At 37.7% G+C, this 24324-nt stretch overlaps 1 protein-coding gene and 2 long non-coding RNA genes across 11 annotated transcripts; 1 reads left to right on the forward strand and 2 right to left on the reverse strand.

Annotated features, from left to right (window-relative positions):
* The first annotated feature begins 72 nt into the window (after window positions 1-72).
* Window positions 73-22690, forward strand: LOC100649005 (homeobox protein ceh-17). 7 transcript variants are annotated; one of them, XR_007226890.1, is made up of 7 exons: window positions 20559-20826; window positions 20947-21081; window positions 21151-21331; window positions 21461-21545; window positions 21629-21706; window positions 21794-21927; window positions 22295-22435. XR_007226890.1 is itself a non-coding variant. In XM_003401636.4 (6 exons), exons 4-6 carry the CDS (start codon window positions 3726-3728, stop codon window positions 22688-22690), a joined length of 945 nt encoding a protein of 314 aa, XP_003401684.1. In that variant the 5' UTR covers window positions 73-196; window positions 1663-1934; window positions 2416-2555; window positions 2619-3725. The 7 variants fall into 7 exon arrangements, 1 of the variants encoding a protein (XP_003401684.1); XR_007226889.1 differs by having other exon boundaries at window positions 21794-22147; window positions 22295-22431; XM_003401636.4 differs by lacking the exons at window positions 20559-20826; window positions 20947-21081; window positions 21151-21331; ... (1 more) ...; window positions 21629-21706; window positions 21794-21927 and adding exons at window positions 73-196; window positions 1663-1934; window positions 2416-2555; window positions 2619-4080; window positions 6056-6249 and having other exon boundaries at window positions 22295-22690.
* LOC105666610 lies at window positions 10090-17253 on the reverse strand. Of its 3 annotated transcripts, XR_007226894.1 has the most exons (6): window positions 16874-17253; window positions 16396-16729; window positions 16045-16329; window positions 15726-15950; window positions 13909-15662; window positions 10090-12222 (listed from the first exon to the last, which is right to left on the reverse strand). It is a non-coding gene; the product is annotated as an uncharacterized LOC105666610 (long non-coding RNA). The 3 variants fall into 3 exon arrangements; XR_007226895.1 differs by lacking the exon at window positions 16396-16729; XR_007226896.1 differs by lacking the exon at window positions 13909-15662 and having other exon boundaries at window positions 16874-17244.
* On the reverse strand, window positions 21682-22677 carry LOC125386585. The gene is made up of 2 exons (XR_007226897.1): window positions 22566-22677; window positions 21682-22481 (listed from the first exon to the last, which is right to left on the reverse strand). It is a non-coding gene; the product is annotated as an uncharacterized LOC125386585 (long non-coding RNA).
* Window positions 22691-24324: the final 1634 nt, after the last annotated feature.

Here is a 24324-nt window from a genome sequence, read left to right on the forward strand (position 1 = left end):
TAAATTATAATTTTAGTATTCGAAATGTCACCTGATGGCATATATTTAAAAAATGTGCTGGCAATAAGTACGCATTTCCTGTGTTACTTGCAACGACGTTTTATGGATAGTGTAGTGCAAAGATGTGTAATTTTGAAGATTATGGCGTTTATCATGGATAGAAGACGGAAAAATGTTGATTCATTGAATAAATTCGGTAAGTTCTATTTAATATTCTATTTAATAGTTTCTATTGCGTTGAATAACAAGTTCGTTCGCGAAGTATACATTTCGGAAAGTGTTACATAAGTTACGAGATACATAAAACAATTTTTTGATGAAAGATACATTTATAAATAAAATACTTCCTTATTAAATAAATTTTACGTAAAAGTAATAACAATTAATGTACATAAACTTATCGCTTAACCTAAAATTCAGGTTTGAAGCTTTCCTGCATTTTCGTGTATTAACACATCGCGACATAGAAAATAATTGTAAATGTAATGTGCTGTAAACAAGATTAGCTGATAATAACGTTGCATAAAAGTGGATGACAAACGAATAATTGCAAGCCATTTTAATCAGCTCGCGGTAGCATTTTACAGTAAGCTAACGAAAATTGTCACGTTAATAGATTTTATGCTTCATTGTATCAGAAATACCGACACATTTTCTAATAATTACGTTTTAACAATAATATAATGATTATTCGCTAGGTTATGGAAGAATTATCCTAATGTTTTGCTAAATATATGTTTCTAGTAAATATCTAATTACCTCACGATAGTCGTTTCTCGATACAGTGCTGATGAGATTTTAAAATATTTTATATAATGTATACGTAAAATGTTCCTAGAAATGTTCAAATATTTTCGTCAGCTTAATACTGTAAGTATGAAAACGTGATATCGTTTCTTGCGAAATATTTTTTAGGACCAACAAGTATAAAACGATTTCATTCGTGAAAATGAAAGGTGATAGTGACAGAGCCGCGTGTAAATCGGAAGAAAAATAGTCGGCTATCCCTGGGACGTGAAAATATTAAATTGTATTCCTATGGGTTTTCGAGTCGATGGAATGGAAACGGAGGGGGGTAAAGGGCATCTGAGATCACTAACCAATATTTAATCAACTTTCCAGGAGAATATTATTCTCCCGACAAATCAAGGACATATGTATCAGACCGCTAAGGGGGGTTGACGTTCTCTCACTCTATTGATATAAAAGACGAAACGCCATTTATGCGAGTGTGCGAGTGTTTACACGCGCACGCATGTTTGCCGTGTTCCCATAGACGTAGACACTAAACTTATCTCAGTGACAGTTTTTCAACGGATCCATCAAATCACTTTCCTCTTATTTATATTTAATTTACATGAATAGGTCGTAGATTTTTTATCTATAATTTTTCGCTTTGAATTACACAAATTTGTTCATTATTATGCGATAAAATTAAATTATATATAAAAATTATTTGCATCATTGTAAATTTCTTGTAACATTTTCTACCAATCAAATTTACCTCTATTTGAAAAAATATTATCACAGAAATCTAGTTTATAATAATCGACTAAGAAGATAAAGTCGGTGTGTTCATAACGCATAAACGTAAACAGATGCAACAGTGCAACAAAAATTTCATATTATTGTATCTTATACTAACATAATCTCTTATATAAGGTACGTGCAGGTTCGAGTTTCTATTGGAGCAGCATGGAGAAGTTGTGGCAAGGTCTACGCCAATGGACGAGTTCGTTCCTGTGTGTTCTCAGTATATACACTATGGACGATTTGGTGTTGCACGACGTACTACGTTCGCGTACCCTGGAAGAGAATTCCCCTGAGACGAGACACGGGGAAGAGGGTCGTGCACCAGGACTGCTCTCATCGTGGCCCTTTCGTGAGAACAAGTGCGAAACAAGTGTCGCACAGGTTCCTACCACCTATCTAAGGTCGGTCCCGTGTCATGTTTAGTCATGTAATTTCTCTATCTGCAGATAAATCATATTTCATGCTCTCTAGTCCCTTGGCCTTTATGTATACGATATTTGATGTTTCTACTGCCTTATGTAAATGGTTAAGAGATGTAAAAGCATGGTAATTCCATAGGAATATTATCATGAATTTCGTTTATCAAGAGTATGTTACTGTGTTATTGTCTAATAATCGTTTAATGGGTCTAAGCACAATGAAAGATTATTTGTGTTTTATACTGCTTAAAATAGTAGTTTTATTTACAGCCCATTCTTTAAGAATTGTATTTTTCAAGTCCAAAATCTATGTTTTACTGTTCTCTCATGTTTTTAAAATAACTATTTGTATTTGGATTTTATTTGCAAATAAAAAAATTGCATTTCAAAATAATTATTACATTTCAGTTTCATTTACAGCTACATATTTTTAAACTGATTCTTTCTTAAAATTTATTTACAGCTACATTCAAAAGTATTTCACAATAGACCTACAAAAGTAAACATACAAAATCTGTTTCAAGCAGCCCTATCTTCATTGTAGCCACCAAAAACCTGTAATTAAGAAACGACTCAAGCTCAGCCTACTCACCTCTCACCAAGGTAATCCATCATGCTCAATTCATGTAAAGACTAACGATGCCTAACATCAGCACTATCATCCAGGAAGCGAGGCACTCATTGTACCAAGACAGCCGCAGAAGGAGCCAGGCGTAAACATACGTAGGATGGCTGAAGAGAAGCGTGGCTCTGGTGTCCAGCGGAAACGGCCTGCTCCGGAATCGATCGTAAAATCGAGACCAGGGGAGAGGGCTGGCATCATCGAATGATAGCGTTCATTCGGGCTGATGGCTGTTAGGGAGAGGTCGCCCGACGAACCGGGGGTGGCACACCGACGGGGATGAACACAGAGATTCGGAGGGCGGCGACTGTTCTCTCATCCAGCCAAGGGGTGGCACCGTGGATCGACGAATCAGCGCCGAGAGAACGTCAGACAGTGACCAAACCCGTTTCTCCGTAACCGACCGGCGGCCACACCCCCGGCGTGCACCCTCTCCGTCGGTTATTGAATTAAGCTTATCATTTGATTTTGAGGAGACCCACCAGTCGGTCGTCTCGGGCTCTCTTAAGCGGGCCGAAAAACTTCTTTCTATCCGCGGCTATAATCGCAATAATTTGATATCGCTGATCCGATTACGCGTCATAAGCTGCTATCGAGCAACCGGCTGCCGCCCGCGTCCCTTAGCTCTTGTCCGCGATCAGAGAGAATTACGTGACGCTACCACCGTTACTTGTACACCCTGGCCTGCTGATTAACCGAGATTTCCACGACGGAAGAAACACGCCGCTGCTAGGGCCAAAAGCAACGCCGCGGCTAAGGCCCGGCTGGGGCCCTCAGTTTCTTTTCTTGCGACACTCTCATCTTCTTTTTAATCCTGTCTACGCTCAGATCCCTCGAATCTGCATGCTGCAGTGAATGGAAGAGCCAGCTGATCCTATTTAAAGTCGTGAAACTATCAGGATCAAATCAGCCAACGACCCGGTACTACCAAGATCAGCCAGGATCTACCAACAACCAGAAGGATTCAGTTTTATAGGATTCTGATTGAGTGAAGAGTCAAGATGAGGAAGAGATAAGAGGATTCGATGAACTGTCCAGGTGTTCCGCGCTCAGTGCCCTCGTCTATTCGCCCCTGACAAAGTCAGACACGCCTGTGACGAAGGAACTCTGCACTTTTGTCTTGGAATTTCGGTGCTTCGAGTGAACAAACCATGGATTATTCGTACTTGAACCAGGCGGCTGCCGCTGCGGCCGCCGGTTTCGAGGCTTCTAGCTGTGCTCTGGCTGCCAGTGAAATGCAATGTGGATACGGGGACTTGAGTTCTTGCTCACAGATGAGCCAAGCTGCTTATCGTTACACGGCTGCGAGGGCTGCTGGCTATCCAGGCAACGCGGGAACTACGAGTACAGGAAGCACCACGCCGCTGGGGGCCCATCACACCACCCACTCTCATGCCCACGCGCACCACGGGGCCCATGCAACCCCCTGTTCGGTAATGGCCGCCAGATCTCAAGAGGTCCACAGACACGCCGCCTCGATCTTCCCGTCGGCCATTAATCTACAGAGTGAGTGCTTTTATCTGTTCTTTTGGGAAGAGGGGAATAGATTGTGATGAGTTTTTTCTCGACGAGAAATGTGCTTTTCTATTTTACTTTTGTCCTACATTATATTTTATGACTACGATGATTCTATTTTGTATTATATTTTATAATCATTTTAATTTTGTTCTTGTTTTAATATGTCAGAGATTGTTTAGGATTTATTTTAACATAACTTAGTTAATACTTGAAGAGATTGTTGTATCGTAGAATATTTCTACAAAGTATATTTGTTTGTAAATTTCTTCAAAAAGGATAATTTGGTTTGTCAATGGGTCTCTCTTCTGTAATTCTATAATAATTCCATAAGTCTATATTTGTTTTGTGATATTGTCTTCTATATTCCTCCACCAATATTCTTTAATTCTATAACCCAGTTTGTGTTATGCGCTAGAAAAATTAACCAAATTCATCGTTCATAAGCAATTTCCTTTTCCCGTAGATGGTACAATTTCTCTTTCACTGTCTGAAAGATATCATAATAAAACTTCACAGTGAGTTTATGTACTTTACTTCTATCCGATCTTTTTAGTAGAAAGATAAAAAGTTAACATCGCTGTTTATTCAGAGATTTAAAACCCTCGTCGCTATCTTTATAAATAGTATCTTCTTGTTTATCTCTATTACTTACACAATTTTCAATAAATATATTTTAGGACGTAACCATGAAACGCTAAATCCGAAAAATTCCAAAGCACTAAAGTCCGTATTAATTGTAAATAAATGCTACAGAGAGAATCTAATGAAATTCTCTCCTCGATCCAGCAAATTCCCATTCCTCGAGGACAAGCGAACAAATCAAACACGCTACGTCGTTAAAACGATAGAATTTACAAAGGAACAATCAATTAGAGGTGCAGGAAGGCAGCTCTGAAAGGCGCAGGCGGGGCGAAGAAGACGGTGTTTCCCGCAGAAAAAAAGAAGAGGGTGGTCCTTCTTTTCTCAAGGGAAAGTTGCCATGGCATGGTCTCCATGCTCGAACCTACCACTGTGGTATTTCCTCTGGAAACGACGACAAGATGGCACTGAAAATCAATGGATGTGTCTCGTCCCCTCTTTCCCTCTCTTTCGTATTCTTGCTTCTCTTTCTTCGTCTCTCCCTCATTTACCGGTTCGTTCATCTGGTACCAGCTCTGCACTGTCTCATCCCACGTTTCCTTCACCCCTGGTTCACTCTTTCTCGCCCTCTCCCTCTTCAGTCACTCATTGCTATGGTTACGTTGCTCGCTATCCCAGCTATCCTCACCTATATTCTATAATCTATAAGCTACCTCGTGCTCACAGGCACAGAGCTCTTCGTACAAACGTTGCACCTTGGACCAAGTAATTCGACCACACTGATTTTCTTCATATTTTATCAGCCTCGCCAATGTGTGGCTGATTTAGAGGAACCCTGGAAGTTCTGTCTCTGACTACTGATTAAGAGAAAGTTGGGATAAGTTGATTTAGAGAGTTGGTGCAGTAGGTGAAAGTTTTATGCTAATGTAAGTTCGTCTTAGCAAGGTTTATATCGGATTGATCAATTCTTTTCCTACATTTTACGTACCATGGATTTGGTTCTGAGATTTTGGAAACTTTTCAAAGAGGTTCATAAGGTTTCGGTTAACATTTTGTGGATTTTGTGATGCATCGGTTTAGTCGCAGAAACATAGAACAAAAGGTAGCTGGAAAAATGTACCAAGAAATAACTCTGAAAATTGAAGATTCGGTAATTGTTCCGTTTGCAGTTAGAATTATAAATCGTGGATTTGGTTAAAGATTTTAGAAATATATGTACAAAAGGTACATAGCTAAATTACAGTTTGTGTAATAACCGTAGCGTTTGCCATTAGAATTAAAGAATATTAAATTGAATTCTTGCTCTGAACAATTTTGTAACGCTGTTTTAATAAAATACGAATCATTTTCACTGATTCAAATATCTTCCTTTTCTTATTTTCAGGTGGATTAGGATATAAGGCTTATTCAGGACACGATGGTTTAGCAGAGAAGAGAAAACAACGTCGGATACGAACGACGTTCACATCGGCTCAGCTTAAAGAATTGGAGCGTGCCTTCCAGGAGACCCACTATCCGGATATCTACACTAGAGAAGAAATTGCCATGAAGATCGACCTGACGGAAGCTAGAGTCCAAGTAAGTGGTGTTTTAACTCAAAGAAAGAAGATAGTGAAACCTACAATGAACTGGTCAGCTCTATTTCCTGTAAACTCAAATATCCACAAATTCTATCTTTTAAATATCCAAGAAACAGGTGATTTATTTCTACAAATTCATTCATTATAAAATTAGCACGAATAATAGTAAATTTCCAGATGCCTTTACGAAATTAATATTTCTAACATCATTATTTTATTATATTTCACAATTTATAACGTTAATCAGTGCAGCTTCTGAATGACTCAATGTTGTACAATTCACTATCATTTTCTTTTACTCTCATGTGTATAATAGTCATAGCTCTAATTGATGTTTGGATTTGTGTGCATCCCCTTTCTTGTAATTGCAAGTTGCGTTTTTAAATACAATTATAATTGAACACAACGAAACTCAACTAGTTAATAATGGTAAAATTATACTATCCTCGTGAAAAGTATATCTTAGAATTATCGCATTTATATAAAGAATATATTGCTAGTCACTTAACTTAGTGACTGTCGTGATAGCCATTAGAATTATAAAGATCTTATATACGATATTATTATCCTAAAGAAATCCTCAAGAAAGATTTTCCCGTATAACTTTTAAAACTTAAATGGAGAATACAATCAACCCAGCGACTGTCGCAATAATAAAATTGATGCTATTCTTTAAAACAAGTATAAAAACTCTAACGAATTTGACGATTTTTCTCAAAAGAGCGTTCCACTCTGATCGCAAAGATCTCAATCAAGAGAAGCTGGAAGAAGTAAGCTGGACAATAGATTATTCTTTCGTTGACTTTTACTTGGAGGTCCTTGGAGATCTTATATACGATATTATTATCCTAAAGAAATCCTCAAGAAAGATTTTCCTGTATAACTTTTAAAACTTAAATGGAGAATACAATCAACCCAGCGACTGTCGCAATAATAAAATTGATGCTATTCTTTAAAACAAGTGTAAAAACTCTAACGAATTTGACGATTTTTCTCAAAAGAGCGTTCCACTCTGATCGCAAAGATCCCAATCAAGAGAAGCTGGAAGAAGTAAGCTGGACAATAGATTATTCTTTCGTTGACTTTTACTTGGAGGTCCTCCCTCCGACATCACCTAAAATGAAGCGCCGGAAACGGAGGGACAAGGGCGATGGTGGAACCCGGACGCTATGTAATTGCATTACAAGCCCCATTTTCGTTTTCACGGTTACCTGCAAGTTGCTGCTTGATGGATTATACCTTCTAATGCATGTGACGGATTAACTTGAACTTCTTGCACACTGAAGATTCTGGAGGGAGATCCTCGTGTCTTCCCATGACGCACAATCAAACACGCGTTATTTATGATCAAATTAATGTGTTTTGAATTTTCACGACTCTCTCTCACCAGCTCTTATGGATAAACCAGCTCTCTTTTAATCTCAAATGCGTCGATATCCATTCTATTCGCTCTTATTTCGTTTGCCTTTTTGGCTCTTTAATCATAGATCTTAACGGTGCTCGCGTTCTTTGTAGTTCTGTGTTATTTAGATATGACGACTCGTATGAGGCATTAAGATCAAAAGAGCTAAGCCACATTTTTTCTGCGAATGTAGGTTTATAGATTGAGCGAAGACTTTTATTCAAACTGATACTTTTATGAACGCATTTAAAGAAATGGAAATTTGTATTGTTCTATTAAAGAATACTCTGCCTCGAATATTTTATCATAAATTTGTATTCTCTTCGTTTTTGGCTTTTAATTGCCATAAAAGAAAAGTATGTTCGCACGTTCATCTACAAGAGAGGAAACTGATTGAAAAGTAATGTAAATTACAATGATCTCTCGTTGTCGAATATTTGGATAATTAATTGCTCAGCAATAGATCAAAATTAAATAATAGTCGTAACGCGATGCGAGATTTATTTTCAATTATTTCAATTGTTATCCGATATGTGATATGCTCACGAATGGAATTTCCTCATGTGATGTAGGAAACATTGAAATATGAATATTCATAATCTTGAAAGAATTCATAAATGGTGTCCCTGCATTTGTACACTAAATTGTACAACTGCTGTTTCTTAAATCTATATACTAGACAATACAATTTATATAAAAAAGATGTCAGCATGTTAATAATATTCCATGTTTCTTATTAATATTCATTGGCATTCGTGTGGGTTATATTACGTTTAATCACATTTTTCCATGTTATATACATTCTATGCATTTTTGAATTCTGTGCGTGAATTCTTAAATTTCTCATAAATGTATTCATTTTTCCCAAATCGGTTCCAAACAACATCCATGGCACTGACTATTTCGTGCTCGTGTCTATTTCAGGCTACGAATTGCTCAGCTTATCGAGTATTGATGTTAGTAACGATTGGTGATGAATTTGGAAATTGGATAAAATTCATACACTGTTATCACTAATCTAGCAAAGTGTCAGGAAAGATACGAAGAGAGTTATTACAACATTTAATAGGTGAAACAAATTCCAGCTCAGCTTCTGTTCCTCTAATTGACCTGCTATTAACATGAATTTGATCCTCGATTCTACCTAAGAAAATTCGCACTTTCAATCAAATTCGATGCAAGGTGAATGAATTCTATCTGAATGACTATTCACACCTATATCTTTTTACACCACAAATAACTGTATTTCTCGTATTATCCCATTTAATCACCCCTTTTAACATCAATCAATCTCACCCTCATAATTTTTAATCTTCAGCGTCTGCCCGAAGGGAAAGAGGATTATTTCGGTAATTTTCGTCCTGGAGATTGATGAATCCAAAGCGTATGACTCTTTCGTCTATTTTCTTACTTTCTATTTCTCAATTGAACTTCATGAATATAAGGATACATTTGACGATGTCTCTACATTTTAGGCAGATGTCTGGTCTCGTTCCAAGAATAGATGGCTTTCGATAGACGAGGATTGTGTGAAGAACCAACGTTTTCCTTAATCTTGATCCTTCTATAATAATAATAATCATGCTTGCCAATCACAGAGGCTGCACGTTAGCGACCTGGGAAAATGGTAGTCATAGTGTGCTATGGTACTCTGAACTCTTGCGTCGGATTAAATTTATCACATCGTCCAGGTGACGGGGATTGCTCGTGCGACGATCATGACGACAATGTGAATGGAACTGCGATATAGCTTGTTAAACAGAATTATTATAATTGAACGTTGCTATAATCATAGTGAAGAAGCTAATTTATAGGGGTAGGCGAAAGTTTCCGGATAAATAGATTTTTTAGTTTCTGTTAGAAAAGTGAAACTTTGGGATTCTTGTTGCTGAGCTTTTCGGTATTAGTTGTCTTTCGTTATGGACAAACTTTTGTGAATCGTTTCTACGAATAGGAAGGTTTTATAGCAATGGAAACTTATATCAAATCAATTGCCAAAGAAAACCGTAATAGGTGATAAAAGGAACATTTTTTTATAAATATAAATAGTAATATGTAATAAATATTTAGTAGATTTCTACTAAAACTATTGAATGACACTAAAACTATTGATGACTGGAGTGTAAAGCTTGTAAAAATCACAGTCATTTTCATCGCTTAATCAATATCAATGCTATTAATGTACTATTGCTTTAATATAGAATAATAGATTTTTGTATGTACATTACATGTATCCGTGGGATTATAGAAAAGTTTGAGAAAAGAGATAGTTCGCTGTAAAATACAGTAGCAAAGCATAGTTGCTGTTTCAAGTATAAAAAACGTGTATACGTTTATCAATTAATTTAATAGAAAATTAATTCACTGATAGATAACTACTACAAATAATAAATATATATATAAATATAGAATATGTATAAATAATAAATCCAACGTTTTCAATGTTCCACTATCAAGGAATAATTTATTAATTTAATAAATGTTCCTCTTATTATCGTCTGTTCTGTATTTGATTGATGTGTAATTCTGAAAGCCACGATGTACCATGGCTAGTGTAATATTTTAAGAGGGAAAATTGCAGTTGCGCCAACAAGTTTAATGTCATAAAATCTGTATTTTGCCTAATTGCGAAACAGGCTGTTCACTTTTGACACTTATTGCCAGCCGGTAAATTCAGTTAGCTAGGAACTTTATTGCTGCTAACACTAATCACCAATGTCCCAGAAACATATTCTGAAAACGTTCAGAAATTGCATTATCAGGGAAAATGTAATCTCGTCGATGGCAACGGTGCAAAAATCTATTGGAAACAAACGAGCTTAGGTGTTTCGGATTACGATATCATCCGCGACAGTTGTTTGTGACGTAAATGTCACGAGTCCTCTAACTATAATATTAATAATTGATCCTCTAACGATAGTATTAATAACTAAAAACATGTATTATTCCATTATTAATAAGCAGCTTAGAATATGTTCATCTATCCATTATGAAAGTAGAATTCCCAATTTGATAATCCTATAATTTCTATCCTATTAGTTCGCTTATAACAATAACGAAAAATTAATTATTCTATCATTAACAACGAAGACAGTGTAATCTATTTATCGTGGAAATAGAATTTCTAATTTTGTCACTGTACTATTTTTCAATCGTAACGGTATATCAAAGCAATGAATTTTTCCACTAATGAAATTTCTAATTTTGTTCTAACTTTTTCTAATCTCCATACTTTTCTATATAATTTCATCGCTTTATAAAATTACGTTATTGAAGAATAATACGTTATTTTCGCATTTCTATTAATTACACAGAGAATATGAGAAATCAATGGTACAAGGAATTATAATTGTCTAGCTGCAACCAGCTAACATTCTGCTTAGCTCATCTGGAAACCGTAAACGTGAATGTACTACGCACGCATGATAATTAAGCACGAAGTTACTATCAATTTTCTATTAGTTTGCGGCATCACGGGCCGACCGCCATTTCTAGAGAGGTTTTCCCTGACGTAGGGTAGTCAGTTCGAATCTTCCCTAATTCCTTAGCCTAAGGTCCACCCTTAAGGCATCTGGGAACGTTATCGATTTACATCACAGATTCTCGTTTATTTTATTGTAAGATATTTTACCAATATTCACCTGCGATTACGTACAGTCGTCAAATTATCTTCCAGATATTTTCTTCGTTCTTTGTGTTGAGCGACTTTTGATTAATTGTGAATTAACAGTGTCGCACGACACCAGAAGAAAAAGACAAGAAAATTGTATTATATTGTATTGCGTGAAACTGAAACAATTTAACGTAGAGCAACAAACATTATCTGTCGTTCAAACTGTGGGAGAAGCGAGAGGAGAAGATGAACAGAGGAATTGGCAGAATTTTTTACGCTGTTCGTTAGAAATTTAACCGTGAAACAGCGCATGGATGGATTTCATTAAAATTTAAAAGAAGGAGAAACATGACGAAGAAGAGGAAAAGATGAAAAATGAATAGAGCTAAAAACAAAAAGAAAAAAAGGGATCTGCGCTTCTCTTAAAGACAAGTTACCTTAAAATGGAATAAAAAAGAAGATTTCCAAGTAAGAGATTAAAAATTCAATCACTTTATGATTGGCTCTGTTCGTCCAAGGACCAGGCCACCTCCATCGTTCCCCATAAATCAACATCTTGGCTGAGGAGCTGATCCGCTCAATTCGCCAGCATTATGTATGCTCGCAGGTTGTCTGGAACGTTAATGGAGTTGTAATTCATACGGAATGACATGTGACTCAGAACAGTGAAACGTGTCGCCACGCGACATTCTGCCACCCCTGTCCATGGTGTCATCAATGGGATGTAGCACAGAATAGAAGCTACCAGAGGGTGAACAGGCTGGTGTTGCTCTGCTGGACCAACAACCGTTGCTCTTACCAGCTCCTGAGGGTCTACATTCAATTGAACAAAGTGGAACGATCTAGCCAGCTCGATTAACTCCATGGTGGAATCATTTTCTATCGCTTGAAACTTGTAAGGCTTGGTGGAATATGGAGATCCGTTGGTCTTCTTGAAATTGGAGCAATTGTAATATCTGTAACAGAAGTTGCAAGCTTGGATCTTTTGTTCAGGATGCTACATTAACTTATTGATTGAAACCAAAAAAGAATTGTAGAGTTTGCGTTAACAACTTTGAATTCTCTGCTTTGAATACTGTATTCACTTGTTCATGCGTGAATTTAGAAAAGAACATTTTGTAAAATTTATGTAATACAATATTATGGAAGATATCGCGGAGAAACGTCGCTCCTAAAACTGTAAGAACTATTATGGCAGACTGTTACCTTGGATTTTATGCCCTAGGTATTACAATAGTTATTTGTGATACGAGATGAGAAAATTTGGAAAAGAAAATTTCTAAAATTTATGTAATACAATATTGTATAAGATCTGGAGAAACTTCTCTTTTAAAACTATCACAAGAATCGTGATAATCTGTTACCTTGGATTTTATGCCCTGAGTATTGCAATAGTTATTTGTGATACGAGATCAGAAGATTTTACAAAGGAGAATTGTTATGTTGGGAAACTATGGAAATTACGTTAAAATAATAAGATATTAATAAAGTAATATTAAGATAATACATAATAGATACCTGAAAGCAATACATTTTTACATTATGGAACACTATGGAGGCATTTAGAGGAAATTTCCCTTCTAAATATAATTCTGACATGCTATCATCAGGTTTATACATTCGAATAAAATCCAAATTTCGATGAAATTTTACTTCCACGAAATAACAAGTTTTCAGGCGTTATCAAAAGCTGTGGCAGAGATATAACAAAGGAACACAAAGGGAACTGGAGGAGAATCGAGTAATTTAGAGATAGACAGCCTTGGGAGAGTCCTGGAAAATCAACATGAATTTCTTTTCCCCGGTGGGACACAGTCGAGCACCGTCACGGGAAGTTGGAGGGTGATCGGGGAGCAGTCTCTGACGAAGGGTCTTCGCCGGTAAGAAGAGGCAGTGTACTCAAAAAAGAGGAGAAAAACACACTTGGAAAAAGTCGAAGCAGGGAAGAAATACAAAGATGTATTCCACTAAAACGCAGACATTGAAGAAAAATAAAGGCGTCCTCCTCTGGGAGCAATAAATATCGTCATCTTTCATCAATATTAATTAGACGTTAGTATTTTGTATTATAACTAATTACAGTATAAAATGATAGAATGTACAAAATAGAATGAGAAGATAATTTGTGAATGAAATATTCATGACTAAAATGAGAAAGGATATACATAGTGTAACGATCAATGGTATTAATAATTCTACTGTTAACAATTCTCTTCTGATAATAGAGAAAACACAGCCAATGATTTTGTTTATGATATATAGGAAGAAGGCCCATTAACGATATTCCAAAGCAACAGAAAATAGGAAAATACAGTTTGCAGCCAAAAGGAGAAATCTAAGAGGAGAAGCGGAAAAACATATCCGGCGTAGAAGAATGAATGATAAATGAACAGGGAAGATGTAGAAAGATCAAAAAGCAACGACGGGATAGGCAATAACGCTTCCAACGAAAGGATCCTCGTTGGGAAAGAGGCAAGGAAAGAGGAGAGAAGGGGGATCGGTTGGCTCGCTGGCATCGAGGGATGAAATGGGGAAAACATTGGAGCTGGCTCGACTCTGGTAGGCCGAGGGTGGCTGATACACAAGGGGCCCATGGCCGGAGTGTGCCCTGGTAATTGCGAGCTCTATGTAGATCCACTTACGGTGATTAAAAACTGTCCTGCTGGGTATCATCTACGGAGAACGACGTCGACTGTTGCAAACACACCGGTGCACGACGGTATTCGCCGTTTTCCACGGAACTCCTTCGACGCTGGCCTGCGCGTTATCGCGCTGATGGTTCAGATTAAGCTGGGTAATTGGTGTTAAGAATGGTCTGAGTACGGAATACAGGGACTGGTATTTAGTTGGAGAACCGTCAAGGACGTGCTAGAGGAATTTAGTTAATGAGAATATATGTGGGTGGCATGGGATCTTTTATTTTTGTTCCAATTACAGAGTGAAGTTTTCTTCCTTATTTCTTGCTGCGAGGACAGGTCAAAGTATTTGGAAGGAGAATTAATTGGTCGAGAGGTATTCTGAGGAAGTTATCTTGAGTTAAAGTGAGGATTTTTGATATGGCGCTTCCGTAGTAGCTATTTACAATTAGAAATTGTTAAGCGTTATTATTTATTCTATATTCTCTAAATGTCAGAATATTTGAGAAACGGATAAGGTGGTAAGGACATCAAAAAAGAGATTCTAATAAAGAAAAACTAGTAAAGAGCATCAAGGGAGATTGTAATAATTTAAAAGGAAACGTGCAAGGGTATCAAGAAACGATCAAGAAGAAGACACCAGCAGTGAAAAAAAGCAGTTTGGGGAGAACAAGAAACGGATTCCACTCGGTGTAAAAGAGAACTTGAAAGTCAAAAGGAAAGATAAAAGAGAATTGCTGCGATGAAAAATGGCAGTGCAAGATACTGGAAAGAAATTCCAACGATAAGAAAGTACAGGAACTTTAAGAAGACGCTTGTAGTAATAGGAAAGAACCAGGGCGCACAAGCTTTAACAAAAAAGAACTCACAAAAACGATAGAAGGAAAACTCGATAATTGAATGAAACGATAATAAAAAAGAAAATTCCAATAATAAAAAATCTCACAGAGACGGAAGCTAGGAACTGAAGCACAATTACAGCCGAGATACGATCCTGACCAAGATTTCTGGGACTTTACTGTTCTCATACGTGAATCAACTATCAATTGCATTACTTGATCGATCTTACAGTACTCCTCATATCTAAGTTACTATGACCAGAGTCAAAAATACTGTTTCGTTTGGCTTAAGTAGTGGAGCACAACAGTAACAGCGAACCGTGACGGTTGTGGTCAGACGCGAAAGTGGATACGCAGTTAATGAGATCTGTCTATAGCGATTTATTCATCAAGCCGGATGGCATCGGCCTGTCCGATGCATCTCTTAATCAAGATTTTGTCTCTGCAGAGCCATGCGTTTCCGTCCCGAACTTATTTGGTTAATTGAAGAAGGTAATTTCTGACGGCTGAGAGTGTAGCAATCACCATCAACTGCAATTCTATTATCGAACGTCTGATTTAGTACCCTTAACGAATCCTCAACCGCTCCGGCTTTATTACTTAATCTTTAGACGAGCAAAATTGGAATTAATTTTATATTAATAAATTAATAAAGGAAGATCGATAAAGGAGTCACGGTAAAAGAAATTGTTTCCTATTCAAGCATAGATAAATATCGTTATTGTACGAATATTTGGAGATCAATCGTATTAATCTATTTTGTAAGATCTATTATTGAGAATGATATTTCTAAAATTTGAGATTCTAGTTTGAGGTTTTGAATACAATTTTGCTCCGCGGCAATTCTATTTGTCGTCTGTTTAGGAAGAATAAAGACAAAGACAGTGATCCTAGAGTCCAATGATCTCCCAAAGTTTGGAACTAAAATTGAACGTTCAGTTATAAAATAAACTTTCAAGTTGATTGGATATTACATTTCCTTACTTTGTAACACGCCAGGTAAAATTTTGCTTCGTCTCGCGGTAATTCTATTTGCCAATTTCATTTAGTAAGATTAACAGAGAATGTCTAATGATCTTTCGAAGCTTGAAATTAAAAAGTTGCATGTCCTAATTTTTTATTGATCATCGATTAAATATAGAAATTCCGCTACGTTCGCAATTTCTAGATGAAATATTGCTTCTCTGCATAACAAATCTGTCTCTCCATCTGTAATAAAAAAAAAAGAAAGATAAAAATAAGAAACAGCAGATAGTAATCTGCTTCCAAAGTTTAGATTTAAAAGATCGTATGTTCGAATTACTTCATTTGTATTATTCAATGGAAGATGAAAATTACGCGTTTTCTGATTTATCGTCAAAGCGGAAGTGATCAGGCGTAACAGTGATTTCTCCTGACTTCCTGCCGTCGTGATATTGATAGCGCCGCTTCGGATATATCCTTATAACTCGCTTAATGTGACGCATCGAGAGAATCTTGGACGTGCCGTGAATCTTTCACGAGCTTCAACATCCTCCGGTATGAAAAGCGAATCCTTTGGTCTGATCGGGCGTCACATCTTTCACTTTCAACGTCCGCGTGACGAGACCTTAAAAATTCATCGAACGACGGTCAAAATTGAAATTAACATGAAAATCAAATAAGCAAAAATTACGTTATAGACGGATGGGTAATGGTGAATTTGAAATCTGAGAGACGCGTTTCCGATCGTTGCGCATCATCCCTTCTCGTCGCTTTCCTACGTAAACGAACTTAGTTGCAGGCAGCTTGTTCTTTTTTCTAATCTTGTTATCGTACTTTTCTAACTTTCACTTCTTGCACAAATTCTTGGCAGTGTCGAGCAAGTTTTTTAAAATTCGAAAGATTTCCAAACTTCTAGTGTTCCCGCCGGAACCTTACCATCCGTCGGCAATTTCTCGCGTTCCGGCATTTTAATGTTTATTTTGAGGTTAACTCGATTATTTCCATATTCCTGAGATTTTCTTTTCCTAGAGTTGTATTTATAGTTACGTTGGTTTATAGGTTCTAGGTTTGTGAAACTTTATATTTTTTAATTATTTCATAGTAATTTGAATCTTCCCAAAATAGGTGAAAAGGATACTTATGGGATACTTATCAGTGTCTCTACTTACATTTTTGTTATGCCACGTTTTTACAAGACTAAAAGAAAGAATCATAGACCGGATAACAAGACGTAGATGGTATAAAGTGGTGTCAAATTTTTGATCTGTCGTATATCTGTTTCTATGATTCGATAAAATATTCTTTACTCGTCTCACGACATCCCACCACGCTGCCACGTCTTTCAATCCTGAAATGTTCTTGTTTTCCGGTTAGGATCTCCGTCGGTAAGTTGGGATCAGCCCCTCAGGGCGGCAACCGGGCAAAATCCTTTGTTAACCTATCCAGAAGGAGGAAATCACTACGACTCACAATCGTTAGGGTTAATCTAACGAACAAATACACCGCAAACTTGTTTCTATCGACGCAGAATCCCTAATGGTCCGTCCATAAACTTCCACCCTCTCCCTACCAAACTGTTTACGCTTGCTTTCGAAATATCTGTCCTCCTTTCCACTTAAATTACAAAATCCAAACGTATTCATATTTCAGTTAAAAAGGACGTGCTATTTGGAAGAAGATCGAATAAAGTCATAGATCTAATGACTCTCTGTTTGTGACTGCGATGACCTCGAATACTTTGGACGTTCCAGTTGCTGCCAGAACTTCTAACTTCGTCGTTTTCTAGGTCTTCGTTTAATCGGTGAATTTAATTGCATTTATTTTTATGGATAAAATCGTTTCTCTTTTTGGTTACTGTTTTTCCTTTTTTTTAATTTATAAATTTTACTCTCTTCGTCCTTGTTCAATCGGTGAATTCAATTTCATTTATTTTTCTAGGTAAGATCATTTGTGGTTTGGTCGTCTTCTCTTGCTTGGAATCTATTTGGTTGAAGTAATCTTCGTAGTAGACTGGTTAAATTATAGTAAGGAATATTGCAGAGAAATAGTAATTTTCATTAGCGTTACGAGTCGAAGTTCTAATAACCGAGGAAAGTTGCCTCGACGGATCCGTCGCTACTCCTTATCCTATAGACATTACTTTCACTGCCACCGTCTATTTCTCCATTATTTTATACAGCTTACGATCAACAACAACCTTCAACAATAATTTTTTAATTTTAACGCTTTCGTCGATTCCATTTTTCCTTTAATTCTCTCTGAAATCTATCGAAATACCTGTTACAGGTTTTTCAAAATCCATAATTCAGGATTCAGAGGTTCTGGAACACGCGATAATTCATATCCTTAGGAAATTAGCGATAGAAATGTAGAGGGTTGATCGTACGAAGAAGAAGAAAATTCCCGAGGAAATATTTTTCAATGAGATCGTCACCTTACGTTTTATTATAATCGCCATGATGAGGAATCTCATAAATCCGAATGAAAATCCCCTGCCATTGTTATTCTCTCGCACTGTCGAAGGTTTAAATTAAACTGAGGATCACTGGCAATTTTTAATAGCCGTTTAATAAATGAACAGAATCTTTCAACCGCTTTAACCTTACCAGAACAGTGGCATGAAAAATGGCATTAATATTCGACGAGATTTCCAAGTTCTCGTTAGTTCTGAGGTATTTTTGGTTGCGAGAGACACGGATGGTTCAACGAATGTAACGTCGTTGCTGACTGTAGCGTGATGAAATTACGTCACCGTCGGACAAAAACTATGTGACACACGCAGAAAGCCGCGGGTACGTGCCAGTGACAACACTAATAATTCGTATTTGGCCACCGACCAAACCCCGAAGAGACCGTAGAGCATGTGTGCCGTTGTTTGCCGAACGGACGACGACGACAGCGTGAATTAGGGAGACTACGTGCCGGCGTTAATGTTAAATAAATACGGTACGCCTAAATAAAATGCAACGAGCCGCACCGACAGATGTCCACCTCGTTTTGGATAAATATTTAAGCCTCGCTTTACGCGCCCCGTTGTCTCTGCTTCGCTGCTTTCCTCTGCTGTCAAACAGCCCTCGCTTGTCTTTGCAAATTTTTCTCTCAGCCGTTTCGGCTACCTTCGTTTCTTCGAGTTTTCGCCGCAGACTTTCGCCACTGACTGGCCACTGACTACTCCGTTGAATTTCACGCTAAAGTCTCAAATATCTGTCTACATGCTCGATATTTGAAATGTTGTTACGTGGCAATTATAAAATCAACGTGAAGCTGTGTAAAAGAGCGAAAGGATATCACAGGGATTCAGCGAGGATAAGAAGGATCAACGGTATAGGTCTAAAGAAAACCTTGCGAAGTCTAAAGCTGACCTCGCTATCGACTGCCAGGAATTTGTAAAATCATCCTCTGGTTCATCGCTATAAAAGTTCTAATAATCATAATATCAGAAGTGAGAAGACGAAGGACGAATAACGTTAATCCCAAGAACCTCAAAATTCCCATTCTTTACGCAATCTGTTCCAAAAAATTCCAAATGACAGTCTCCTTAATTCCAGAAGCCTGCAAAATCCAAGCCTAACGCTGCTGCGTGTCAGATAGGGATCATGAAATCATCATTCGGTTAATCGAACAGTGGAAGGTCTGCAACACGCTCCACGTTCTTCTCAAAGTTTACACGAATTTCTGGAACGGAGAAAGCGCGGCTGTTGAGCAGAAGCAGTAGCAGCCAACAGCAGCAGCAGCAGCAGCAGCAGCTGATAAAATCCAATAGCAGTGTTTGCCGTCCGGAAAGGGCAATCACGTTCATCATGGTGTTCCGCGCCCCTGACTCTCTGAATCCACCCCTTTCCCCCTCTTTCCCGGCTTCTACCACTCAGCCTGCTCCTACAACGCAGCCGCACCTGGAAAATCTAGGGGTGGGATCCACGTGCGCTCATGCCGAGGAACGAACGAAAGGGGATACAAAGAGAGAGAGAGAGAGAGAGAGAGAGAGGAAGAGAGAGAAGATGAAGAGAGACAAACGATGGCGGGAAGAGGGAGGGCAGCTTTACTGGTCAGATAAACGGTAAAGCAAATAAATCCGCTACTTTAACATGCAGGTCACCGCCGCTTTCCGTTTATTTTATTCGTTAAATATTTCATTTGGCCAACTAGAGCCAATTACGAGCGTTGCCTGCGCCGACGTTTCGCTCTGACGAGCTGGACACGGACATGACGCGCTTTTACGCCATCCAATCCCCTCTTCCTCTTTGTCTCCGTGAATCCATAGACGTTTTTGGTCGGTTTTTCATCATCGTACATGGTCGCTGGAATTTTTTCACTCCAAGCGGATATAGCAGCGTAATAGGCAAATGTGTCGAGTTGCAGAGTTTTCGCTATTATACCGTAGATTTTCTATAGTAAAAGAAAATAATGCGCGCAACGATGAAATGGAAATGATACGTCAATTAGATGGCGGATTTTGATTCGAAAATTCAGTTTTGTAGAAAATTATTTTATACGTGAGAATTGGAATATTCCGTAGTGAAATTCAGAATGATAATTTAAACGAACGACGGAACACGATAATCAAAGAATAGTCGAGTACATACCTGATATGTAATTCAAGCAGTTAAATACTTAGGAGGCGAAACAAATTTTTAAGTACATAGGTTCCCTTCCTTCGCATTTCTTCGTAAAAATCTGATTACACGTAAGATTAAATTGAGTTGGATATTTACCCTTTGCACTCCTATGTGGAGTGTGATTCGATATCAGTTTTTATCTCAGGAGCTCCTTTGTCGTGTCCCATTCGACATTCTTTCGTGTCCAAATCAATAGATGTCGCGCACACATTATCGACGCTCTTACCAAACTGGCTTATTTACCTAACTTATATCAGTCCGCTCAGAGTTCGAAAATTGTATACCTGTCATCCTCTAAATATTTACAATGAGTGAAAGACGCGAAATAAATAAGGACTTTGACAATAGTGATAGTGATAACCATGCAAGTATATAGTCGCTAAGCGTTAGGAGCTGTTGGTAACGAAATTGAAACAAAATTCGGAGTGCAAAGAGTTAAACGTGTTGGTTTGTTTTCGAAAGAAACGAATGATAAAATCGTAATAGGCAATTTTGTTAAAAACACTGTAAGTACAAGTACAGAGATAGTGTATGTATGCCGGTCGTAATCGTCGCTCGTTCAATGCTCGTAAGTCGATAACAATTTATTAGGTTAGCAACTAAGTGATTGCGGATTTTGTCATTAGGTGGTATTGCCAACCCAATAACTCTTCAACTCGCTAACTATTCGACTATTCGACTAGCTAATCGACTGTCCAAGAGACCACGTTCGTACATTTATATCGACAGGTGTTATTATAAAAAGTTCGAACTTAGTGTTCGTATGTAACTCCAGTTGGCGATCACCAGTAAGGGCAATAATATTTTGACTGCAGTTCGTTTGTTTTTAGACCTTGCAAAACAAAACAACGTTGGTATTCCAAGCCACAATAATATGAGTTTCTGCCGATTCAAATCTTCCATTGACTTATGTGTCACTACGAAACTAACCCTTTGCACTCGATGGCCTTCTCGATCGGGCGTAGCAGCAACTCGAGGTGATTTTGCGCATATGTGACGAGTGTCTTGTAGGTAATATAAAATAATTTTATAGAAAAATTAACTTAAAAAACATTATATTTTAATAATCTATATATATTTACATCTTTGAACATATCATTTTTTAATATTTTTTCTGTATTTTTTTACGATTATTTATAGAACATCCGCCAAAATGCATCTTTGGCTTGTCGGGACAAGTATTGAAATAATAAGTTGTTTTGTGTCTTTCTCCTGCTTTGTTTCGGTAAGAACACACCTTACAATCCTTTTTTGTTTTTGTTAAAATTACATGGAGCTTTCCATTTAACCGAATTCCATCACAATTAGCAGTCGACGTCGAAGCTGGATCTCGCGGTTGTCGATTATCTCCTCTCAACTGGTATACTAAAGTTCTTATAAATCGTGGTTAAGTAGACTTTCGTTTTTTTTCTTTTTTGCTTTTTTACAGAATATAAGAATTAATTAAACAAATTTCCAAATCCATCTTTTTAGAGTTTCTAAATTTACGAAATTGTAATACTTCTGCCACCATCATCATCATCGAATGTGAACTAACGTCGGAGACGTTGCCAGAACCATAGTTTCGGAAGAATTTCAGCAGAAATATTTCATCTGCAGCTTAAAGTGTAACACTTCACGCTTCATAACAAACAATATAAAGAGCCAAGGAATCTATTTACGAACCAATACCGCGCTCTCATCAACTGGAGAGGTGGAAATTTAGCATAAACAGCGACTATCGCCTCCCATTCCCCTCTCGAGTTGCCACATGGAACGCCGTGGTCACGGAAAATAGCCTCTCGAATGCAAAGGGTTAATACCCTATAGCTATAAGAACTCTTGAAGGTCCACGTTTAATTCCTTCACAATTTAACCGAAAACATTTGTCTCTTCAAAATCAAGCACTCGCGTCAAACCATCCAACGTTCCCTCTCTCATACATCCGCCCCTCATCTAAAAATAATCATCAAAATCCGTGTCCTATAATTGCAGGTATGGTTCCAAAATCGACGTGCGAAATTCCGGAAGCAGGAGAGGCTGGCCCAGCAGAAGTCCACGTCCCAAAGCGGTATAGGAGTAGACAGCGGAGCTTCGAGTCCCGTAGGAGGCAACGTGAAGGCAGAAGGCCGTTCTCCAAGAAGTCCAGCGACGCCACCAGGCAGCTCGAACAGCGTAATGTCTACGAACGAGGCGAAACCAATTCCGAATCCGAATCTCGTGAGCGTGAAACACACCAGCGACACGGCTACGGAAGGAAACTCACCCAACACACGTGGAAGTAACAGCGGCGGAGGAACATGGGGCTCCTGTAGCCCCAGGCCCTTCTCTGCAGCGCTACCTCCGTATCTATTGGACCCGCTGCCTCTGAAAACCGCGAATCTCTACTAATCGTGGCGACGAAACCGCTCCATCCCGGCGAAATTATGTAAATATAGAAAATATCGCACGCCAGAACGAAATACGGATGCTGTTCAGGCTCTTCCGTCGCTAGGTCGTTTTCATTGGTTCGTTGGACGCAGTCGAGCTTTCAAGCTTTCCTCGCCAAGGAAGCAATCGAACTTTTTGCTTTTGGATCCTTTCGGTGAGATTTATTTTCAGTTAATTCTAGTCTTCTGGAGCTTTAAACGATCAAACAGCGAACTTGGAGGTCTAAATATTGAAATATTTGGAACTGTAGATACCTAAGAGTTTGGAATTTGAAGAAGCCAAGTATTTGAAAGTCTAGATATTCGAGAATCTTGTGGAGTTGTGAAATTCAGGTATTTAAAATTCTAGAAACTATCAGGGTTTGATATTTTAGCCGTCTAAATATCTGTAGCTCTGGGAAACCAAACGTTTGGAATTTTCTAGATGCTCGAATACTTGGAACTTCAGATGTTTCATTGTAAATTTTAATGCTCTAGATATCTACATTCTTTTTCTGAATTCCTCCAATGAGAATTGTTTTTAATTACGCTTGATCGTTTACTTTTACAATTTATTTCATTATTTTTCTTCATCGCTGTCTGTATTCGTTGCTTCTCGCTTTAATTTTTCATTAAATTGGGAGAGTTTGTTTAGATAAATTGGATTCTTTAATGTTTTTATTCTCTTTTTTTTCGTGATTTACAGGAATCTTTCGTTTTGAGACATTTGATGAGATGCATTGCTAATTACATCTGTGTTTTATTTCTACTGACCTTTCGTTTTATAATTTCTTTCAGCGGTAACCGTCTGCATTTGTCGCCGATTGCTTTAATTATCCGTTTAAGTAAATATAACTTTTAATTCTGTTTTTCCTGGCGTGTATAAAGTGAGATCATGAGAAACGACCTCGATGGAAGATATTTACGATGATTCGAAAAGATTCTCGCTGGAAAACCTAGTGATACCGATATCTAAGTACCGTCCTACATTCCTCGTTGATTAGTCAATGAATGGGTAGCATTTATGTGGATAAATCGCACGTAAAGATGTCTAAAAACAAAACCAATCCGGAACAAGTTTACGAAGAAGCCAGGAGCCAGCAAAATTTTCCAAAGAATTCAAAAGAAATTTGAAATGTAACTCGAAGCTAGCAAGATAGAGAATTTCATTCGACTATCAAGACGAATGTTTTGACTTTAGACGTCTTAAGAGCAACGAGGAAAGACCGTGAACAAAGAAAAGATCTGAACAGCGTTCTCTCCACCACTTTTGTCAAAGTAAAAATAAGCGACACGTTATGGAGAATATCGATGTGGCCGGCACTTGTACAGTTGTTGCTATAAATATAGAAGATTAGTGTTTTACACCGTAAACTCATACTTACTGGTCCATCGAACAGGGAGCAAGGATTCTTTTCCCTTCAAGGTGAACAAAGAGAAGAAGAAAACGCATGTTTAAGAAAAGAAAAAGAAAAAAAAAAAAGAAATAAGAGCGAAAGCTAGATTGTAGCTCCACCGACGTGTGTATCATTGGCCATTCAATATACATCCACAAGAATTATACATTAGCATAATAAGATTTATTAAGGTCCATTCGTAATAAGGTGTATGTTAGTC

This window comes from Bombus terrestris, chromosome 16, assembly GCF_910591885.1.
Source record: "Bombus terrestris chromosome 16, iyBomTerr1.2, whole genome shotgun sequence".
Classification (NCBI taxonomy): domain Eukaryota; kingdom Metazoa; phylum Arthropoda; class Insecta; order Hymenoptera; family Apidae; genus Bombus; species Bombus terrestris.

Bases quoted from the DNA above. Each gene is read 5' to 3' on its own strand.
- LOC100649005 (XM_003401636.4), top strand. From the start codon at position 3,726: ATGGATTATTCGTACTTGAACCAGGCGGCTGCCGCTGCGGCCGCCGGT. The intron at 4,081-6,055 runs GTGAGTGCTTTT...TCTTATTTTCAG, and splicing joins GTCGGCCATTAATCTACAGA to GTGGATTAGGATATAAGGCT. The intron at 6,250-22,294 runs GTAAGTGGTGTT...CTATAATTGCAG, and splicing joins TGACGGAAGCTAGAGTCCAA to GTATGGTTCCAAAATCGACG.